Below are 22,740 nucleotides of genomic sequence, written 5' to 3' on the forward strand. Positions count from 1 at the left end.
ACCCTCTGTCTCCCAACCCTCTTTTAATCCCCTTCTCCTTGAGTTTCTCTAACTGAGTCAAGGTTCTTGATTCCTCGGTACTACTTAACCAGCATATCAAGACTATCCTAAGTGAGAACTATGGCGCCGACCTCCCTCTAACCCCTTCTCAGTAATGATGCATAGACTAAGAAAGCTTCCTGATAGACTGGCATTGTCAATCAATCAAGCATTTAAGTACTAGTCATGTGTAAACCAAGGACCCTTTCTAGGTTGTAACCAACAATATATATGGACTTTGATATGTATTGATTGTTCTCTAAATCAAAGGATATTTAAACTATCGGATTATTTACTAGAATTTCTGAAGATAATTAAGCTCAGAATTCAAATATTACAATTCATAGTTTATAGGGCCAGAGAAGGAAATTGCTTGTCTACTTTACTAAAGTGAACACACTTAGTACCAGAAAATAGCCAAGTCAAATAAAAGTCTTTTATTGAAAAATGAATTGCTGTTCATGACCCCGCCCCCCCACTAATTTCAGTTTTCAAATTTGATGTTGCTTTCATGAAATGCATTTCATGAAATCAATTTAGAGAAAATCAAAGCTGAATTAAACTTCCCCAGAGATAGAAATACTCCTCCCAAGAAAGCTGCATAGGTTAACTGTAAACTTTTATGTGTGAATATATCTCCGGGGAAAATGGTAAATAGAAATAAAAAAGAACATTCATGAAGGAATGGGTCACTCTTGACAATTTCCCCCAAATATATTAATTTAATATAGCTCAGCTGATAGAATCATTCCATGAAAGATCCATTTCAAATTTGGAATGAATCATTTGTCTATTTTTAAAAATTTCTATTTGAAAAGATCTGGAATTTAGAACTTTTGATAGGATAACAGCTGGAATTTAGAGAAGTTGCTGACAGTCTCCAAGGTCTCTTTAGTGACCATAGCTCCTGATGGAGCACCATTCTTCATCCCCAAGTAAGGGTTTCTCAACCTGGGCACTGTCATTCTGGACCAGGTAATTGTTTGTTGTAGGAGGCTGCGCTGTTCTTTGCAAAATGTTCATTAGCAGGACACCTGGACTTCCACACTAAGATGCCAGTGGTGCCCTGCCAGCCGACTTGTGACAACCAGTGCATCTCCAGACAAATATCCCCACGGGGCAAAATCAAAACTGCCTCCCACTAACCCCCACATCACATTGAGAACCATTGCCCTAAATCAAAAGAGCAGGATTTTCCATGCTTGTGACAACATAAATGGACCTTGAGACCATTATGCTAAGTGAAATAAGCCAGACAGAGAAAGACAAATACTGTATGGTATTACATATATATGGCATCTTAAAAAAAAAAAAGTCAAACCCATAGAAACAGAGAATAGAAAAGTGGTAGCCAGGGGGTAGAGGTGGAGGAAATAGGGAGAAGTAGCTAAAAGGGTACAAACCTTCAGCTGTAGGATGAATAAGGCCTGAGGATCTAATGAATAGCATGGTGACTATAGCTGATAACACTGCATCACAAAATTGAAATTTGTTAAAAGAGTAGAATTTAAATGTTCTCATCCAAAAAAAAAAAAAAATGAAGAAGAAGAGAAGAGAGTGGTGGGATTTTCAGTGAATCAATAGGATGTGACATTACTATAATTTTTACAGTTTTTCCTCCAAAGTTTGTATTTATATTTTAGTTAACCTACAAACAGATGCACCTCTACTTATTACGGCTGCTTAATTAAAACAATGACTAATTCAAAGTTGTTTCCAGCTATCACATCATTTTTTTATGGAAAAGCCTGGCCATAGATATCACAACTGATTTAACTGTCTATTCCCTTTAAAACCAAAACAAGCACAAAATTTCTCTATCCTTGCCAAATTGAACATGGCAGTAACAATAATTAATTGAACCTAAAGACACAATTATACAAGCAAAGATGGTAAATCTCAAACTTAAATTGATTATAGAGATTTCACTCAAGAATATCACCAGTTTCTCAGAAAATGAATATTAATGTAGCATTTTCTAAATTACTGCTACTTACTTCCTCATGGACATTATGGTTAACAAAATATAGGTGGAAGATTTAAAGGAAAAATACAGTACAAGTCACCCCAGGACAATAATTCCCACGCCTGATTTTTCGTTTTTTTTTTAATCTTCAGAGGCTTAAGGTATTATAAATGTCATAATTTCTTGGGGAGATGTTTGTTCTCCCTACTAGCTTTAATGATGAGCTTGGAGAGCTTGGCCAGCTGCTTTAGGCTATTTAATGCATCTGAAATAGTGAAGTCACAGCCACAGGAAGATGAACCAGGAAAGCAATGAAGAGGAGGCCGGAGTGCCTGGGGTCAGCTCTCTAAGGCCAAAGGAGAAACTGAAACTGTTCGTGAGAAAAATCATAAGCAATTTCTACGAGAAAGGAGGAAGGAAATCGGGAGAGACATGGGAAAAGTTAAGAGGCAAGTTACTCTGAGGAGCGTTTCTTAAATTTAATGTGCTTAGGAATCACCTGGGGACCGTGTTAAGATACAGATTCTGATTCAGAACGTCTGGGGTGGGGCCTGAGAGTCTGCATTTCTATGAATCTCCTAGGTGTTGACATCGCTGGTTGGTGCACGTACACACTGCTGGTTGGGGCACAGATAGCATTAAGTTGACGGAGGTAAATAGAATTCATTCTTTCTAGCTATGTTTGTGGATTCGCATTTACTTTTGGTCAATCTACTAGATTCAAAAAACAATTCAAGGGTTCTAGAATAGGGTGTGGCAGGGTTCTAGAACACACCCCCTTCCAACATTTTTATGGAAGTAAGTGTTAACTTCGTTCATCACAAAATCTATGAAGCTTACAGGGTAAATGAATTCATTTCCCCACATTTTCAACAAGTACAAATGTATTTTCTTTATACCTTTTTAAAAGAAATATATGAGGTAGACTGCTGCTTTTATATGCAGGTTTATTTACTGTTTAAAAAGAGAATATAGAAATAGGTAAAATGTCAGTATGGTTTTCGCTTTTCATATCTCCTTAGGCGGCAAGTCTCTATGATATGTTATCTGGTGAAGTAATGAAAAACTCAGATTTCTAAAATCAAACTTAAAGTTAGATATGAGTTTTGGATGATGAGTTTTAAATGAGTTTTCCAGCTCGACCCTGAGTTTCAACTCGCTTGTTATGACTACCCAGGATGTGCTTTTATCCTAGGCATTTGATTCTTTTTACACCTATGGGAAAACCAAATCCTGGCTTACTTCATACTCTCCCCTTCTAAGCAACTAACCAAGGCCTGATTATGTGATAGGTTTTGGCATCGTGTCAGTGTCAAGGTGTACCAGGAAGAGAAGCAGATACAGAGATGACAGATAGATGAAGTATCCTTGATGCAAAACATCCGTCAGTGAAGTATAAGCTGGTAGTACCATAAAAATTAGGATGTTTAGGCACAAAAATCTAAAGACTGACCACCAGTACTAAGTCGAATTATAACCCTCTAAAAGGATGGCATAGAAGGAAAGGGAATGTACACATTTATTTCCATCGCAGATATTTCTAAACAGCAGTTTGCATTTTCCACAGGCTATCCTTGGAAACACAAAAAGATATGTTTAGGCATTTTTATACAATATTGTAGGAATAAGAAGTTTCCAAATGTATGACCCACTTTTTTTCTGAAAAAAGAAAAGGAAAATGTTCTTACACAAAGGCTTACCATAAACATTCAGATCCCAAAATGTCATACACATACCTTAGTAATCTGGGTCTAGCTTGATAAAGTATTAAAGGTATACAAAAAGCTTAGAATTTAAAGGTAGATGTATTTTTCCTAAATAAAACTTCCAGTTTTAAACTGATCCGGACAAGTTGCAGATATTTTAAGCAAAGAAATTAAGGCAATGCAGGTTTATACTCTTGACAAATACATCCCTCACTACTTAACAACCAACACCACAGTCGATTTTAAGGCTACAACTCTGGAGGTAACCATCTCCAAATACATACTTTCCATATTACTTAAAATTTAGAGTATCTTCTCAATTCACCTATTCTGACTGTACCACAAAAAAAGTTAGATGATCACACTTAGATAATCTGCATAAAGCAAGTAACACTTAAACTTTAGTTCATTCAAGCAATTGGTACATTCAGAAGGGAACAAAAAAACTTCAAAATTCTCAATAGTTTCATTGAACACAAATATTAAGCATGTATTGAACACAGTGATGAGCATAACTTGTCAGAATTACAGGAATTCCTGTTCCCAGTAATCCTCTTGCTCTCTGAGAGAGGCAGTGGACAGTGTTCCTGTCAATAGTTGACCAGACTCACCCCATGTGATGGGTAGGAGATCCAGCCCAGCTCCCCTTGAATTGTTTTTGAATCCAGTAGATTGACTAAAAGAAAACACAAATACACACATACAGTTAAAAGGAATGCATCCTATTTATCTCTGTCAAGTTAATGCTGTCTACTGTTGATATAATCATATCAACACATTCAAAACACATGACTGCTCATTCTCATTATAGGTGAATGATTAGTATAAGAACAGAGTCACAAAGAAAAGCAACCACAGAGAAAGTTAAAGGATAGAAAGTTTCTGCAGCTTTTTAAACTATTTATGTTTGTTTATAAATATATCATCATATATTCAATATATTGACAGAATAATTACAGGTTTAAAGAAGACACAATAAAACTACAAAATAGGAAATATTCATGGGAAGAGGAAATCAAAATAACTGCAAAGACCACTAAATTGATAAAAAAGACATTTCACTATAAATGAGTTAAATATGCTTCCACAATGAATCATATTTCTGTTTGTACATGTCTGATATGGCATCTTCTTATTGTCTCTGGCCAATACCAAACATACTATTCTGTAATATGTATTTTTTCACTACTATATAAATTGTGTACTTAAGTGTAACAAACAAGATGCTTAGCTACCAATTTGAGGAGAAATTAAAGCAGAACTATGTATTATAGTATGGCCTGTGTAAGGCTTTACTTATTTAGAGAAGGTATTGTTACCCAAAATCTTTAATGATTTTATTCAGAATTTTGTGCTAGTTATTAAAAACTCTGATGAATAATAAAATATAACAAGAATGTGTTTTGAATATACTATTAAAAGAAAAGGCAAATGATTTATTTTCAACACAGAGAATACTAAGTTCTCATGGATTAGAAATTAAAATATAAACCAATACTTTAAGTTTAATTAATAACAAAGGGTTCATGTTGATTGTCAATCTGTTAAATAATGGAAACTATGGTTTTACCACATCCTTCTTCTAAAGTAGAAAACAACCCCACAACTGATTAATGGAAGATGTAGAGGAAGTCTACATAAAACACGCAAGGATTGCTAACATGAAACAGAACAGGTGAATCAATAAATATAAAAGGACACAGTCATTTTGAAGGGTTCCATATATTCACAAATCAAAACATAATGCTAATACATGCAAAGCATAACATGTCCACGTGTTGTCAATAAAGTGTTTCCTGATGCATGAAAAGCACTACCTTTTCTTTAATCATCCCAATTAGTTTCTTACAAAGGAAACATTAATCTTAAAAAATGTTAAGAAAAAAATTATGTTTGATAGGTATTAGAAGTCTAAATTTCCAAGCACTGCTTTTTAAAAGAAGATATTTGGTTAGCTGGTGAGATGATAAATACACTAGGTGAGTATAAGAAAGTTCCTAACCATTAAGTTAAAAAAGATAAAATTCTCAAAGTTAGATTCTCTATGTTTTGCTGGTTAAATGAAAAAAAAAAAATACATAAACTTAACCTATTCCACTGGAATTCCTTAATGATTAACAATTTTTTTCTTACAATAAATTAATCCCAATGAGAAGTAATCATATTTAGATAAAAGGAGAAGGTAGTTGCTGCATGGATTACACAGTGTAATTTCCATAATGGAATTATTTCCTAGGATTTCAGTTTGGAAATTAACAGTATGCTTAATTACATTGAAATTATGTCTGGAAAAATGATTTTTAAAAAAAGCCTCTACCAATTAATGTTACAGATAATATGTCAGATTAAATAATGTTGGAAATTATTGGAAAATATGAGAATGCATCCTCACCTTTAAACTATGTTACCAACATTCATTCTCATAAATTCATACCCAATTCAATTGTTGGTTCTATCACAGTCATAGGTTGGTTTCTCTGAGTTCACACAGGATTTACATAGTAGAATTTAGAGTGCCCACATTCATAAATCAGATTATATTGGTGACGCCTTTAGGGGTTTAAATGATTCAATGTTTTTTGTGTAGTAATAACTGAATACATACTAAATGATGAATATATGTCACTCCACATGCTAAGACAAACGGATGATTTAATTTCAATATTAATAACCAAAGGAAAAAAGTGTTTGAGGCAAGGAAGATATGACTATTGTCTCCATTTAGTAAATTACTCATTGGAATGTAGGTTGTTAACTGAAGAACTATGTCTTAAGTTTGCTCTGATGATCATGATGAGGGGAAAGGCCTGGATTAGTCACATCAGCATTTGTTTTCTGCTCAAAGGAAAAACGCTGAACCAAAAAGAATTGCATCGCACTGTCAATTAAAATAAGTGTAATAGATTAATTAAATTTATTGCATTTACTCAGAAATTGAATTTTTAGTGCACTCCATTTAGCATGAATGAGGAAAACACAATTAGCAGCATTACTCATGATTCTGATTCTGCTGTCTATCAAACATAATTATGTCTGCCCTGGTTATCCCACAGTGTTGCTGCGATGATCACATCATATAAACGTCCTGAAAGCCACCATGAGTTTATAGCATGTTCTACAGATTCAGTGTTCTTGTAAACTTGAAATATAAACTAACAACAGTTTCATTTTGGCTTCTGAAATGTATTTAAAATCAACCATCAGTATATGACCTAATAGAGAAGAACCATGGACATAAAACTCTTTTTTAAAGCACTTATTTTGTGTTTACAAGGTGCCTTTTGTTTACAGCCAAATAAGAACAATACAAGCTAAGAATTCTAGCCACTTTAAAGTCAATGACTGCTAGACTGGAACTTCCCAGCATACAAACCTCAAGTCTCCTGTGATCTGTTGTACAGCAATCTGAGTGTAGCGTAATTGAGATAAGAAGAGAAAGTTAATGGAATTTGAAAGTCAGCCTGCTCTGAGTGGTTTCTCTGGATCCATCGACTAAATCTAACCTTGCAATACAATGTCTTAAACCCCACACTGATACAGGCAAGCACCTTAGTTACTAATGCTTTCCTGTCCCAAAATGACACAGACCCGATCATAGCCGTTTCGGGTGGTGCCACTATTCAAATGCCAGAGCATATAGAATTGTGATGTACAGATACTATATTGCAGTCTGAGTTTCAATGACAATTGGCAACACGGAAAGTTTGTTTTAATTGCTGACAATTTTGAGTTGACAAATTTTATGAATTTTAACAAAAAAAAAAGAGTTAGGAAATTATTCTTAAGGGTAAGGTGGGACAATATAGGTGGTTTAATTCTTTAATGCCTGCCTCATGCTAGGATGGCCAAAGATACAAACTGTCTCTTACCAGATTTCATGTTCTAATGGTGAGATTTCCAAATATTTTTGGTTTGTAGTGAAAAATATGTCATTTCATTAATTTCAGGATGTTTTCTATTCAAAGAGCAATGTAGCATATATGAACTTACAGTGATTTAAAATTGGACACATTTTTAAGTGTTAGAACTCCATTTAAGTTAAGATATAAATAGGAGCTTTTTTGGCAAAAAAAAATCACTGTCGCACGTCTATTATGGATACAATTCTGGATGTCTTTCACATACTTTACTCTGTCTAGTCTCACTGCTTTTGAATAGAAAATAAAATGCATAAATAGGTGAAGGGGGATACATTCATGAAAACAGGAAGGGAATCCTTTCTCAGTCTCCCTGAGCTGGCTTTCAGGGAGGCACTAAATCACGATTTGCTGGTCAAAAGGATGTGTGGTGACTGATGGGAATTAGAAGGTGTGGGATGAAGTTAAGGCATAAGAACCAAGCATAGGGTAACCTGGCTCCAATCTGCTGTCAGTGCTTCTGGAAAGAAGGAAGCCTTTCTGTCATTCCTGCCACTGATCTGCACTGTCACTTTTCCCTCTTGGCTGGATTGTGGATTTAAGATGCTCAGGAATCTTGCTCTCCCTTTCCTGACTATTCTTTATCTAAACGGAGAGACACAATCAAATGTCTACTGCTTTGCTCATGGGCACTGATGATGTCATGAAGAATTGTCTGTGCCAAGAATTTACACCGCCTTCCCTTCTTACTAATAAGAATGAGTTAAAAGTTTTTAAAGGACTCAGTCATTAAAATAAGATTTGGAAACAAATATTCCCAGTTAGAAAGGACAGATTAAAAACCTTAGGTATGGATTTCTGGAGTTTTAAAGAATCATTAACACATCAAGATTTTTTTCAAGAGCATTTCAAAATTCTGATTCATGGTGGCTATCTGTTCACTTGGAAAGACCAAGAGAGTTAAACAAATATTCACATCTTATAGATTAAGTGCTGCAAATATACAGACAGTACTGAAACAATCTTTTAAATTAAATGCCACAGTTTTTTGCTGAACTGGAAGATCGTTTTAATCATTTAATAACATATCTATACTTCGTGGTAATACTATAGTTGCATTTTATGAAATCACAGAGTTATAAAAAATGATCAAATAATCATTTTAAGGTGAACAGTAGGGTTTAACAGCTAAAAAATTCCAAACTTGTAATAACTGACATGTTTTCCTGTAAAACCTTCAGTTATAAGGTGCTTTTATTGCTAATTGCAAATAACTATGAAACCACTACAGCAGAAAACAAACCCATCCTTTGATTATGTCTTGTTTTTACTAAAAAATAATGGCATTTCCTTTCCTGTTCATAGCATCACTGTAATTGTTTCAACCACATTTCTTGTACACTACTTATCTTTATCATTTTCATCACTTTCTGTTATGATGAAAAGAGTAGCTTTGCTCTAGGTTACAGACAGCAGAAGAGTACTTTAATCTGCTCCTAGGTTATACTTAAATGTCACAAATAGAAGAAAATGATACAGGAAGTAATCAGTTTTGTTCTCAGTGTCCTAATTTTCTGTGTAGTACTCTGGTCAACCATAACATGGAATCAAGAAATAAAGATGCATTTTCTGATAGAGGTCCACCAAAGCTCAGCTTTTCATTTTTACTGTACATACTTGTGTATGGCACTGAGAAAAAATTTAGAGAAGTCAAAGCTTTATTAATGTACTTATCTATTCCAACATAACTTTCATCTATTGTGATTACATAGTCTTAGTTTAACAGCTCTTCTGGCCTTCCTATTTATATTTATTTCTACCTAAACATATATAAAACATTTCTGTAATAGATCTAGTTAGTATTGTATTTCATAGACAAAAAATTATAAAAATGTTTTTAGACCATGAATGAAGTCAACTATAATTTCTTAATTGTGTGCAAATAAAACTTCCTATAAACTTAAATTTTATAGGCATTTTCTGTCATAGAAATATTAATTTGTGATAATTTCTCTATCAAATAACCAACAAAAATAATTATGAAAAAATTTTTTAAAAGTTCTGTAGTGCTAGACATTTCTGGGAAAAACCTCTTGTCCCATGGTATCTTAATGGCTTATTTATGGGATGTAAGCAGATTTCTGGACAAGGTGAGATATTGTCAACTTATTCTTTCTTATTAGCTTTTCCTCCTGGGCAATAATTTTGGAATAACTTCTACACAGGTCCTAATTAAAGAAGAAACTATAATTAGCTGCCTCATCTCAGTCTCTGCCAACAGCAAGAAGAATTCCTTGGAATCAAAACACACAGTCACACAGTAAGACGTCTGTGTACTCCTGACTAGGGTAGTTCAAGGGAATAACAGAAACATAGACCAAAATTCCACTTGAAACCTGGACACTTTAGTAAATGTTAATCCTGTGTTGTTTCTAAAGTGTTAAATTTTTCTTTTTTTTCTTTTTAATCAGAGAACTATAAAGATCACTCTGCTCTTAATCTATTACAGAGAAAATAGCTATTAAAATATCTACAGGGAATGTGTTCTTATAACGAGATAACTCTTTCACATAAATGAGTGGGAATGTCCTACTGTCAGTAAAGTTTTATTACATTAACAACCTCGGCTTTGATAACAGTCCCTAGAATAGCAGGTCTCTTTGTTTCTGTGCATTGTCAACCTCTACCGTGAATCATTCAGACAAGTGAAATGTGTTTCCCAAAATGTTAAGTTACTAAAGGTAGAACATTAATGATTAAGTAAACATTGTACTTTTTTGACACGTTTTTGCTTTTTGAAGTGTTCTAGAAATAACAGAAGACCTTGTTTCTTTCTAATTTGAAAAGACTTTTTCTGACAGATTGAAAAGTAAAAAATGAAAATATATCATTCAGTTTGAAATGATATAAATAATCCTCAAGGCAAATAAGTGCCCAAACTTTAGCATATACATTTTGCCTTCACACCATAAATATTTTTTATCATATCAAAAACTCTTGATCATCGACCTTTGACTACTAAATGTAAGTTATCTGTTTAGTGGGAGATTGACCCAATAGCTATGAAAATGGAAAAGAATAAGCAGGTGGACTACAGAACAATTCTAATGTAGTATTTCTTTTCTCAATAAAAATGTAGTCCCTTGGATATAATGCATTCATTCAAACTTTTTTAAAGTTTTCTCAACATATGTAGTTAAAAAAATCCTGGTTATAATCATCCTTACCACATGAAATTAGGCAAATCATTTAATCTCTTCCCCTTGTTTTTATTAATTTATTGTCATTACGAACTTTACCTTTTAAAAAAATCTTCCCTATATTGTAGAGACTCTGCTTTAGGAAGCTAATCTTCCCCCAAAAATCCATGTTGTAGTTTTTGGTAATTTTCATCAATGTTAAAATAGTTTTTTCACATAAGTATTCATTGTGAAGTCATCTGTCATAAGTTGTTATCTTCAAGGGCATTCAACATATCATTTCCCATAACTTTCTTTTCCAAAATCCAGTAACTAATCCTCAGGTGTGCACTGTTTGGTAAATAAACAAATGCAAAAAGAAAATTACTTTAATGTGAAAAATGAGTTAATTTTTTCTTAATTCTTTTTAATGGGTTTTTAATTTATGCTTTTGAAATTAAATGTAGGGCTCTAAAACTTTCATTAGGGTTAGGGTAGTAAACCTACCACAAACATGGCAAAATGTAAAATAAAATATTCTGTTCCGAAGGGTGACCTTGGAAAGGAAAATTTAAAGGGATATTAATTTTATATAGCTTTAGGCTTATTCTTCTCTAAATCTATATAGTTTTTTTAAAAGATATTAAAACATTTGTAATTATCTTGGACACTACTTATAAACAAAAGTAAGAAAAACTGTCCTTATTCAATGTACAAATGTTTAAGTAAAGGAAAATAGTTGTACATCAAAATAAACAGAGACTATCATTGTAAACATAGATGCACCTAACTTGTTTATTCAGATGATATACATATAATTACGCCTGGAAATCTTTTTTCAAAAAAAGGATTATCAAAGCATTACAATTTCAGATCAGAAATGTCAAGATCATAATAAAATCTCTGAGTTTAGCTTTTTTGAGTTATTTAATGTAAATGAGTATTAACTGATCTGTGGTAAACTAGATAGTAGAAGCAAACCAAGAGAAAAATGCAGTCCTCTTGTAGTCTGCCTCTGAAAGTTTTTCAAGATTTGGCAATGGCTGTATTTGATGGTGCTTATTTACTTAATAAAAGAGTAACAACCCAATTTAATTTCTATGTATAGTTTCTGTGATGATGCCAGTTCTTTTTATTCTGTTAAAATGCAAAATAGTTTTGGCATATTGAAGGAAAAAAATCACAATTTGGATATAACTCTAACTTGATACCATCTTTGAATATTATCAGTGATCAGGGGGTCCAGTGGGGAAAATTAACAAGATGAGGCAGTGACAAATAACTTTAACAAATTACTGGGTTTTTTTTTTATCACTAATTTGTAATTCAGAAAAGCAGACTTTTACTCCATCTTCATTTCAAAAGGTAAATATTCATCTATAAAATTTTGGCCACCGTGTGGGAATGTCAGTTTTGTAAGGGGACAATACTATGGGTCACACACACACACACACACACACACAGCATTGCAAACAGACTTTTCCTCATCATGTTCTGCTGACCCAAACAATCTACATGGAAGCTATGGCAAATCAGCTTCCCAGCCTAAGTTTTTCTCAGTGTGAAGATTGTTATCATAGGCGATTAAAATATGTATCCTTCTAAGATCTATAGACTTCTTATTAATTTCTAAATTAGGTTTGAAAAATTAGACAATAAAGTACATGTTAACTAAAGAGCTGTTCTCTGTTTCCCTTACTCATCCCTGAGGTTGATAGAGAATGTGTAAACTTCATATTGACTGGAAACCAACCAACTTTATCACTGGCAAAAAGTAAATTTTAAAGCCTCATATTTTATCAAGGGAGGAGGTGGGGGGTGGGTGTTATTTTTTTACTGGACCTCTGCTGAGTTTATTAATCTATCTTTCTTAACTATTATTTGAAAGATGATAAATTAACATCCACTGAATGACTATATAGAAAATCCAAGGTGAAACCACGGTAAGCAATATCAAAAAGACTTACCAGCAATAAAATTAACCTCGGCTTCTCCCTTTATTCCAGTCCCCACCATGTAATGTGTCAAGAATTTTGGTCTTATAGAAAGAGGCAACTCAGTTTGGAGACTTTAAAGTCAAGTTTACAGTTTCTTGATTTGAGAGAGTTCTGCAAAGTCGTATGTGAATTAAAAAAATAAATAAATAGTAGGGAAAATAGTTGTTGACTCTAATCCTTCAGGAGCAAGAAAAGTTTATTGCTAAGCCTCCACTTTTGCTCATGGAAAGTGTGCCAATAGCTTGAGTGGTTGGCTAACTTGCTGTGAACCTAAAGGATAATATGTTTGAAAATTTCTTTTTTTTCATGTTCCAGTGAAGAAAGCAAGATACTAAAAGCAGCTTTCTCATTTGAAAGCCTGATGTCATCAATATGCTATTTTTGCTCTTTGCCAGGTTAACAGAATTTATGGCAGCAATTAATGCAAAACATATGTGCTGAAATACCCACATGAAAAATATAATTGCCCCAACTTAATTTGCTACCTTTCAAAACCCTGTTTTAGCTACCTTTTCTCAATGCCTCCACTTAAATAGAGTACAAGTGTTTTTATGAAAGAAGAGATAAATCTTTATAACTTATTTTCTCATCTTAAGTAATTTATAAATTATCTTTTAAGAAGGGGAAAGTTTCCACAGAAATTAAAGTCTACTTTTTAGGCCAAGTTCTATTTCTCCCCATTACTGACCTCTATGACAACTTCAAAAGTCAATTCATGCTTTGTTTTTATTATACAAAACTAAAAAATCACATCCAGGTTATACTGACAATTGCCTCACAGTCTCTGGGTGTGGAGTTCTTGGCAAAATCTTTCCAGGGAAAGGAAAGGAGTGTCTGAGTGTCAGGAAAGGAAGACAGAGGTAGAGTATGTGGAGAAAACACATCACAGATCACATCAATCTCCTATCCCTCTGTCCACATCAAATGTTCTTAGTCAGTCCCCAGCCCATGCAGATAATCATAACTTACGAGGTAAATACTGCAAATTCAAAGTACTCTTTGAAGTACGTTTCTGAAAGTACTTTGAAGTCTGATTTGTCACTCCAGTACTCTGAGTTTTTCTAAGTTTTTCTTGCAAGTCACAAGACAAATTAGTACAGGCACTAGGATTAAGACTGAGAAGCTAGTGCTTTTCCTGAATAGAAGGGTATCTCCTAATATACAGGCATTCGTGTACAGGAGAAAACATGTAAGGTTAAAATCAAAGGACAAAGACAGGAGAAGGCCTGGCTCACTTAATGCTGTGTTGTGATGAGTGTACTTAGTTTCCTCGGTGGTAAATGGGAGATGTCATAAAACTTATTTTAGGGCTGCTTTAAGAGATCAAATGAGGTCCAGTAAGTAGTGCACCAGTGGAACTCTGTACAACTGTTATCTCAATATTGGGCATGACACTGAGGCCACAGTTAGTCTTGGAATCCCCTGGTTTCAGCAATTTTATCTTCTATGGAGACCGCTAAGGATACATCAGCAACCATAGAAACAGCACCATCCGACTACTAACCTACCTCGTTATCCCCACTCCCAGAAACCCTTCTTGGCCCACTCCAGGTTTACTCCCAAAATCAGAAGAGGGAAAATTCTGTTTTAATAAAAACGATGCCAATCAAATATTGGGCTGTGGGGAAAGACAGACAACTTTCAATTGTGCACGGGGTGGTGGGAGGTGGGGGTCTATGGAACATGCCGTTAGCTCTCACAAGTGGCCTAACAGGTGGCGCTGGTAGGTGGTTGTAAAGGAACCTGAAAAAAAAAAATTCCTCATTTTCGACTACAGACTGAAAAAGAGGAGACTTTCTGAAAATTCAAGAAATAGCAAAAGGGGCTGGTGAAGCAGCAGCTAGCAAGACAACTGGACGCCTCAGGCTCGTCTCAGGCCCTCCCGTGCGTCCCAACCTAGCCGGCCAGCACGAGGCGCTTTCCCAACACTGCAGGGGCTTCTGGGAACCCTGAAGAACCCTGTCCTGCACCTGTCACCTGCTGGGCCCGGTACAGACAAGGAAAGAGACCGCGCCAACTCCGGGCGCCAACCTGCAAAGGCTGGCAGCGCTGAGGGGCCGGGGTAGTGGGGGGTGGGGGTGTCTCAGAGCTCGGGTCAAAGTCTGTTGTGAAAGTCAGGACCTGCCCGGCCCGTCCGAGCCGCTGCGCTCTCCGGGCGGGACCCACCTCCAGGTCAGCGGAGTCCAGGTGCGTGAGGAGGCCGCCGCGTCTCGGAGCGCCGGCAGCCCCGCGGCAGCAGGCAGAGGGCGCACGTTTGCCTCTCGCCCGCCCCGCCTCCGCCCGGCGCTCGTTTCCGCGCAACTTGGCGCCCTCGCGCTCGCCTGACCCCAGCCTCCGCCCCGGCCGAGAGCGTCCGGCGCCGTCCGCCCGGGGGAAGTCGGCCGCCGAGGGGGCTCCGCGCGCGCCCGCCGCTCGCCGCCCCCGGGAGGTCGCGCCCGCTCGCAGCGCTCGGGCAGCGCGCTTTGGCCGCGGGGCGCCGCCACGCTCGCGCACAAAGAACCCACCAAACCCCGAGGGCTGAGCTGGGGGACGCGGACTGGAGTTGAGTTCTAATCCGTTCTTGAATCCGCTGCGGAGTGAAAAGTAGTAAATTGTTGGGAGACTGTTTTCCCGCTGCACCACCGAGCCTGGTCTTGGCGGTGGATAATAGTTAAAGGTTAAGACGCCCTGATGGTGGGTGTGGTGGCCGCGAGGGCGGTGGTTCCTCTCTCTGTTGCCACATCCCTGTCACTCCCCGTAAAGCCCTGTTTCGTGCTAAAATTTCTCAGGGCACAGTTTTGAAATTTAATCAACATTGCATTATCAAATGTAGGAGGTGTGACGCGAAAGCCAAGCAGCACCGCCATCCCTCCCGAGGCCACCCCAGTTCATGGTTAAGATTATTCACAGCAGTTTGTACAGTGCTGCCACTTGTTTCCCCCCTCTTTCCTCGCCTATTATTCTAACTTCACCATGTTGGTTTGGATTATGTGGATTTTCACCCTCTGCTTTGACTAGAACAGCAGGACATGGTTTAGAAAGTGAAGGGAGGGAGGGGGTTCCACACTCAGGGCTTCTAGTTTAGTAACATCATTCCAAGTTGGAGGCTGTGTTTGCTGAATTGGTTTTGAGTCCATCCTTCCTCCACATGCATTCGCCCAGGCTTCCAAAGGGGGACGCATTCTTTGGCTTACACTCTCAAAACTTTGCTAGATAAAACATTTTCTTCTGAGGAAAAATCAGAAGTGTGTAAGTATGAAAGGAGAAACAAACGCTGGCAGCGCCCCCCTCCCCGCCTCAGTCCCAAACACACACTTTTTTTAAGTGTGCAGTTTTTCAGAGATTTAATAAAAATTGATTAGCTAGATATTTGAAGTGATGAATATTTTTATTTTAAGCAAAAGACATATATTAACATTGGTTTTAGAGCCTTTGCATTTCTCTACCTCTCTATCTTTCTAACCAACTTTGTATTATCTTTACATTTGCAAATCCACCACCCTTTATTTCAGAGAAAGCTGTTGGGAGGCAAACTAAAACTTGCTGACTTTCAGACTTTTCCAAGAGAAAACCTTCTGCCAGATTCCAAGAACTTCCTGATTGTAGAGAGCTGGTAACAGACCCAAAGAGTGAAACCAAGGGGTGCACATGTGCCCACACCCTGATTCCCAAGAGGAGTGTCTTCCTAGACTGATTTGTGGCTTGGAGTCCTTTGCATTTTATAAATGTCCAACAATGGTTTTATTTCTAAAGTCATTACAGAAGAATTATTTAAGGTTTTCAAAATTTTTAGGGATAAATTTCAAATCCTAGTTTTTCGTGTACATGGATGAAAAGTCTAATGGACGTTCTACACCCCTATTCATCCCTTTATTTGAAAAATCTGTGGAAAGCTACTTGTGCACTTGGTAAGAGCCCTTCTCTGACCCTCCCTGGTGATAAAATCCAGATCTCTGAAAACAGAACCAAAAAGGGGACACCTGCATTTGTTTTTCTAAACCTTTTTATCAAACAGGAATTAAAATAACAAGGTTTATTAAAATTTTTAAAGAAAAATGTGTATATTAAAAAATAAACAAGGTTGAGGATCTTGACAGAAAATAATTTATAAAACTTTAGTGCTCTTCCAAGAAACACGTATTTCTCCTTCCAGCTAGTATTTATGCCAAACAAAACCCTTGGAAAATGACAAAAATCAAAGGTAACCCACATCACAGATTTCTTAGTAAGTAAATGTCTGAAAGAACTTATCGAGTTTTGATGATTTGTGGAAAGTTTTATTAATATTTTCTTGAAGATTTTATGACTTGGAAAATGTAACTCTCAAGAACAGTTCTTGCTGTTTCCATTTGTGTTGAAGTTAGTAAATCAAATATACTGTGGAACTATGTTTTGCCTTTAAAAATCCTGTGCATATGTAACTGATTATTTGATATTTAAAAATTGCATATATTTTATTTCAGAAAAATTCCAAAGTTTCAGTAACAATTTTAATATTTAGGGATCTTCATAAAGAAAGTTATACTGAGAAACTGTTAAAAGTGAAGGATCCTTAAAGAACACACCAAAATTTGAATATTAAAATGTAGATAATAGATAGACACAATCAAGAATCTTATTAAATCTTTTCTTTAAGGATAAGTTTCTTACGAGTCAAGGTGAAACTACCAAATTGTTTATACAAGCAAAGAGCAAACCATAATTATACTCAATTAATAAAAATCTTCACATGAAACTTCCTAAACCCACTACACATTGTTAAAGAGATATCTTTAAGTTCTGATTGTGCACATTTTGTTTAAAATGTTTATATTAATTTTAAATGCCTTTCATTGTAACTCCAAATTACTAATGTTTCATGGAAAAGACAATTTTATAGAAAACCCAACCATAATCTTACACTTGGTAAAGGTGTTTTATTATATGTAGTTTCCCTTTTATAGTTCCAGTTGCTTCTGAGTCATAAATATTCAATTGACTTTATATCTTAAAATGGGCAGAAAAACAGTATTAACTACAGAACCAATAATAAAAAAGCATAAAATTGAAAATGTTGATAGTTACAGTGAAACTGGTTGGAATTTATAAATCTATTGTTTCACCAGAATATTTACTGTTTAAAAGAGTTTTTAATTACTCATTTATGACAAGGACAAGAATGGTGTGATGTATAAAACAGAAGAGTGAGGAGAATGGGGTATCAGTGGACATTTCCCCACTTGAATTGTTGTTATCAATATTAGTCTTTAGGAAAATATAGATTCAGAATGAATTAATTTCATGACAGATTTTGAGAGGTTACAAGAAGTTTCTTTCCGGCACAATCAAAATATTATCCTAGCAATTCAGGTTGTCAGTAAAAGCTTAAACAAATTTGCTGATAATCCTGTTAATGACCTAGGTCAAGTGTTAACTGTTGTGGGTTATAAAATAGTGAAATTAAGGTTTCTCCTACCTCCAGGCAAATAGCACAGTTATAACTGTTAGAGGGAAGTAAGGGCGAGCTATTAGGAGAGCTATTAAATTACAAAAATGTATAATGCATTCAATTATTTAGTCTAGAATGATAAAATGCTATTAAAAGCAAATGTAAACCCTCTTTTAAAAAAAGAACACCTATAAAGATGACATGGTATCTTAGTTCTCTATTATTGTTTCAATCACAATGTTGTATTATTATTTGAGGATAAGTGTTTATATAAGAAAATGATGCCAATTCGTAGTAATTTTAAAAAAGAGAATCATCTGCTATTTAAATGTTTATTGTCTCCATCATTTGCCAAATATTAAGTGGGAAGCATCCAGTGTTCATCTGCAAATTTTACTTTTAAGCTTTAAACAATCACATCATCTCCTCTAGTAACTTAGGTGATTTATGTTCAGTGAAGTACATTTCCTAGAAACGGTGTCCCAGTCACTCCAATAAAAGTCTCCCCAAATAAGTAGTATATAAATATGTAGATTGAATTTTATTCACTTTTATTTTGAAAACTGATTCCCAACGTAAAGAACCCTATGGGTAAATGTTAACCTAACTTACAAATACTTCTGGGTAGCAAAATGATTTAGTATATTATGTGCTGATGAATAAGCAGTGCACTCTGCCTCAGCTTGCTTGAAACATAGAAGAGTGTTTAAAGAGAGTACTTTATCCAATGCTAAAAGAGATTGAACTCATAATAGTCAATTCTTTACTTGATATCAAGATTCAACCTCTTTATAAAGTTATTTTTGTTTATCATTATCATCATCCATCTAGGATGGGAACAGGGAGCAAATATATAAATTTTTCTAACAATACATGGTGTAAGATTTCTATTTTGTCATGAAAAGTAGTTCATTTCCTATTGGAAATCTTTTCATGGGGCGTCATGTAAACGGAGAGACCTGATAAGATTTTAATAAAGTTTCATGCAGCTTTTGTAAAGTTTCTGTTTAAGTGTATAGGCCAATTTTTTATTTAAGGGATGATCAAATTTGTAAGTAATTATAAATAATCTATGATCATTGAGAAGGCCAGTAATAGAAAGTATCACCTGGAATCATTTCCTTGAAAGCATATTAGAAAGTTATTTGTAACTGGATTAGTAAAAGGAAAGTTCATATTAAACTTTTTTCTAAGTGTTTTCTCTTATCATGGACCAATGGCATTTCAGTATTGATATTTGATTATCAAATCTCAAATTAAAAAGAAAAAAGTCACACAGTGACAAGTTTCCTAGCAATTAACTCAGTCAGTGGCTTGGGTTTTGTTCTGCTTTAGTTCTATCATGCCTAACTTCATAATAGATTGCAAATAAAATCTAGTAAATTTTACTAGTAAAGTTCTAGTGAAATTTTCTATAGCATTGAAATATAATTTTTAGCATAGTATTTAAAATGCAACCTAGTATTTTGTATTCCGGTTCTCAAAATTTATATCAGAAAGCTATACTAAAGAGATCCATTTTATCGTTATTCCTTCCACCCAATCTATGAATTTTCAGAAGCACTGCTTTCTATTCAAATGACATTGTTAGAAGACTTGCATGGAAATCTTGGCCCATACTTGGATTTTTCCCTTTTCATGTTGTTCAACTCTACTACTAAGACTCAAGCTACTGTGTTAATATTTGAAATCTTATTCAAATATTACCCAAGTTAAATCATTCATTTTAAATTTTGTTTCAAAGCTTCCCTTTGTGACTTCAGAAGGGTAAGGAAAAATTACCTATAAGACATGATCTGGAAAGAATAATAAACAGTGGATAGGTAAAGTTTTGGCCAAGCAAGTTAAATGTAATTATGTCAGTTTTTTAAAATATATTTACCTTCTTATATACATATTGTTAATGTGTACCTGCCTATAAAATAATATGTGTTATATACCCAAATATACACAAGGTGTGATTTAAAAGCAATTTGCATTTGATTATTCCTATTTCACTACATAAATATTCATTAATTTTAGATAAATGTGAATAAATTTAAAGGGCCTTTTTTTCTCTTATGGTTTCCTGAAAGGTTAAGTTTTGCACAATAATGCTGACTCTAAGCTATATCCCAGTGCATTATTAATTCAGTGAAATCCATTATCTAAATAGTTTATAAATATTCCTTCTGGAGAAATACAATTTATCATAGCAATATGGAAATTATATTACTGTTTTTCTAGCTATTATCAATACTTTATTATTTTCAAAGAAACAAAAAGAATAAACATTAATTTTAACTTATTGATATGTTACTCATGATACAAATAACTACTCTTGCCTTTCATTCATAAAGAATGATTGACCATTACTTTCAAATAAACATTTTAATTTGATTTGTAAAAAAAAAGTCACTTAAAGGTAAGATCATTTCTTGAGCCTTCTATTTTAGAATTTTTAACTTCCTAATTAAAAACAAGACAAAAAATTTAATGAAATCTGCCAAGTTGATAAAAGCAGTCACTGAGGAAAGAATGAAATTAAACTGCTCTATTAGCAGTGAAAGTAGGTCACCAAATATGAGCAGCAGTTTTTATATTTAATTTAAAAGTTTCTAAATATATTTAAGTTTTTACATGTGGTTTTTAAAAATAATATATGCAATATAAAATAGTACTGACTTGCCAATAAATACTTTTAGTGAGTGACATGATATATAATGTAGCATTTGCACATCAATTGCTAAGTATTGCTAAATTGAAAAATAAATTGCCAAATGTTATTGTTATAAGTTCAAAATGATTAAGAGGGAATCAAAGTTGCAAGTGTTGCTTTAAAGCAATCAATTATTCAGAGAAGTTTGTCCTAAGAGTTAGTGATTGTATTCACAAATCTTAGGAATAGTTCACAAAAGGGTATGCAGGAAAAAGGCAATGTATCTGTTAAGCATACAATCTTATAAGAAACATTGGTGTCCTTAATATTAGGTATGCACTTTCATTCATTGAAAAGGGATGAATGCCCATTATGAGGAAAATAAATAACCCAACATTAAGGAAATACCATTTGCTGCATATGAACATTCTTTCTTAATTTGCTATTTAGTTATTTACTACACCTACCCAGGAGATTTTCACTATTCATTAAATACATTCTCTTATTCATATATAAACCCTTAAACAAAGAAAATTCAACCTAAGCTTATTGTAATTCCTGCAAATATTACTTATGTTAATGTGGCATATGCTGCTCATTAGAACGTTCTACTGTACCATAGAGCAAACCACCGCCTGGCAGGATACACATCACTTTATTACAGCAGTTGCAACATAAATACACACACACGCGCGCACACACACACATCTCTGCTTCAACAAACTCTTATTTCCCTTTAGTCCATTCATAAATGCCATGATCCTAAGTAGGAACAACCTGTCATTACCTTTAAACATACTAAAGAATCTAGAGAGGGGGTGGAATTTTCTTTTAAACTTCTCAGAGTACTACATGGTCATAATCAGAAAATGAAATAGTAACATGGCTATTTGGCAATTAACATACTGGGTTGTAAAACTGGAGAAATTTTCTTTCTCTCTGCTTAAAATTGGCAAACAAGGTAATTGCCTGAATTGGTATCAGATTAAAAACACATTTTAGGTTTAGGCAATCCAAAATTATCTCTTAAAGTGTTTTAGAAGCGAGCCGAAAATAAAAGCACCTCTTTAGTTTACTCTGAGAGCAAACTGCTTTATTCGAAGGCACCTCAGCGACCTGAAAAGGCTTGGGTGAGAACGTGCTTGGAGGAGCGTTAGCCCCGCGGGGCAGGGCTGTGCGCGTCGCTGTACCTGGCTTACCTTCATTGGAAGGTTGGAGAGTCAGTTCTCCGAAGCAGTTGAGAACAGAGACGCTGAGAAGGAGGAGGATGGAGAGGTGACAGTCCATGTTGCTCGTGCAGAGGGCAGTGAGAGGAGCATATCTCCATGAAGCATGCCACTGATGTGAGGGGGAGCGCTCTGATTGCTGGAGAAGTTACCATGCTCCGCTCGCAGGCTGATGTCAAGTTTGACACTGGAGATAAGGAGGAGTCTGGCTGCCTTTCTGCGAACCTTTCTCAGGGACTTCCCTGGGTCCTAGCGCCGTCGGAAGCGGGCACTGAAGAAGCGCAGGACTGCGCGCGGGGGCTCGCAGACGGCTATGAAGCTCAGAGCTGGGGATGGAGAGGGTGGGGGCCTCAGGCGTCACCGAAGGGTCAGGAAATCCAGAAGTTATAATGGAACGGTGGTGGGGAGTAGTGATAGGGAGGGAAAAACACCCCCTCTTTATTTTCAGGGAAAAGCAGCTATTTTATTGTTTGCAGTACATGCTCTTCTTAGGTTAATTCCCTGAAGAAACCAGAAACCCTGATAGGAGTGTCAAATGGCAGAGTGAGTAGAAAAGAAACTGAAATGCCAGAGAAATGTTTGTTATTAAAGAACAGGAGCCTTTCATTAAAAAAAAAAATCAATGTGATTGTATCCAAATGAAAAATCAGGATTATTCCTTCATTATGTTCAGTGTGAGCATAACTCTTCAGCAGTCCTTTGCGGTGCATAAAGACACCAATACA

The 22,740-nt window shown here is 35.4% G+C and overlaps 1 protein-coding gene across 3 annotated transcripts in view; it reads right to left on the bottom strand.

Annotated features, from left to right (window-relative positions):
* The window catches only part of EPHA3 (EPH receptor A3), a 329,726-nt gene extending 307,492 nt beyond the window's left edge, over nt 1-22,234 (bottom strand). For 2 of the 3 annotated variants that reach the window (XM_010978517.3, XM_010978516.3), the window contains exons 1-2: nt 21,989-22,234; nt 4,323-4,387 (exon numbers count right to left, since the gene is read on the bottom strand). In XM_010978517.3, the coding sequence (XP_010976819.1) occupies nt 4,323-4,387; nt 21,989-22,076 (153 nt within the window). In that variant the 5' untranslated portion in view covers nt 22,077-22,234. Of the gene's footprint in view, nt 1-4,322; nt 4,388-14,910; nt 14,961-21,988 lie in introns of those variants that run through there. The other variant, XM_064496298.1, reaches the window with a different exon arrangement.
* Between the last annotated feature and the right edge of the window lie 506 nt (nt 22,235-22,740).

This window comes from Camelus dromedarius, chromosome 2 (assembly GCF_036321535.1).
Source record: "Camelus dromedarius isolate mCamDro1 chromosome 2, mCamDro1.pat, whole genome shotgun sequence".
NCBI classification, from domain to species: Eukaryota; Metazoa; Chordata; class Mammalia; order Artiodactyla; family Camelidae; genus Camelus; species Camelus dromedarius.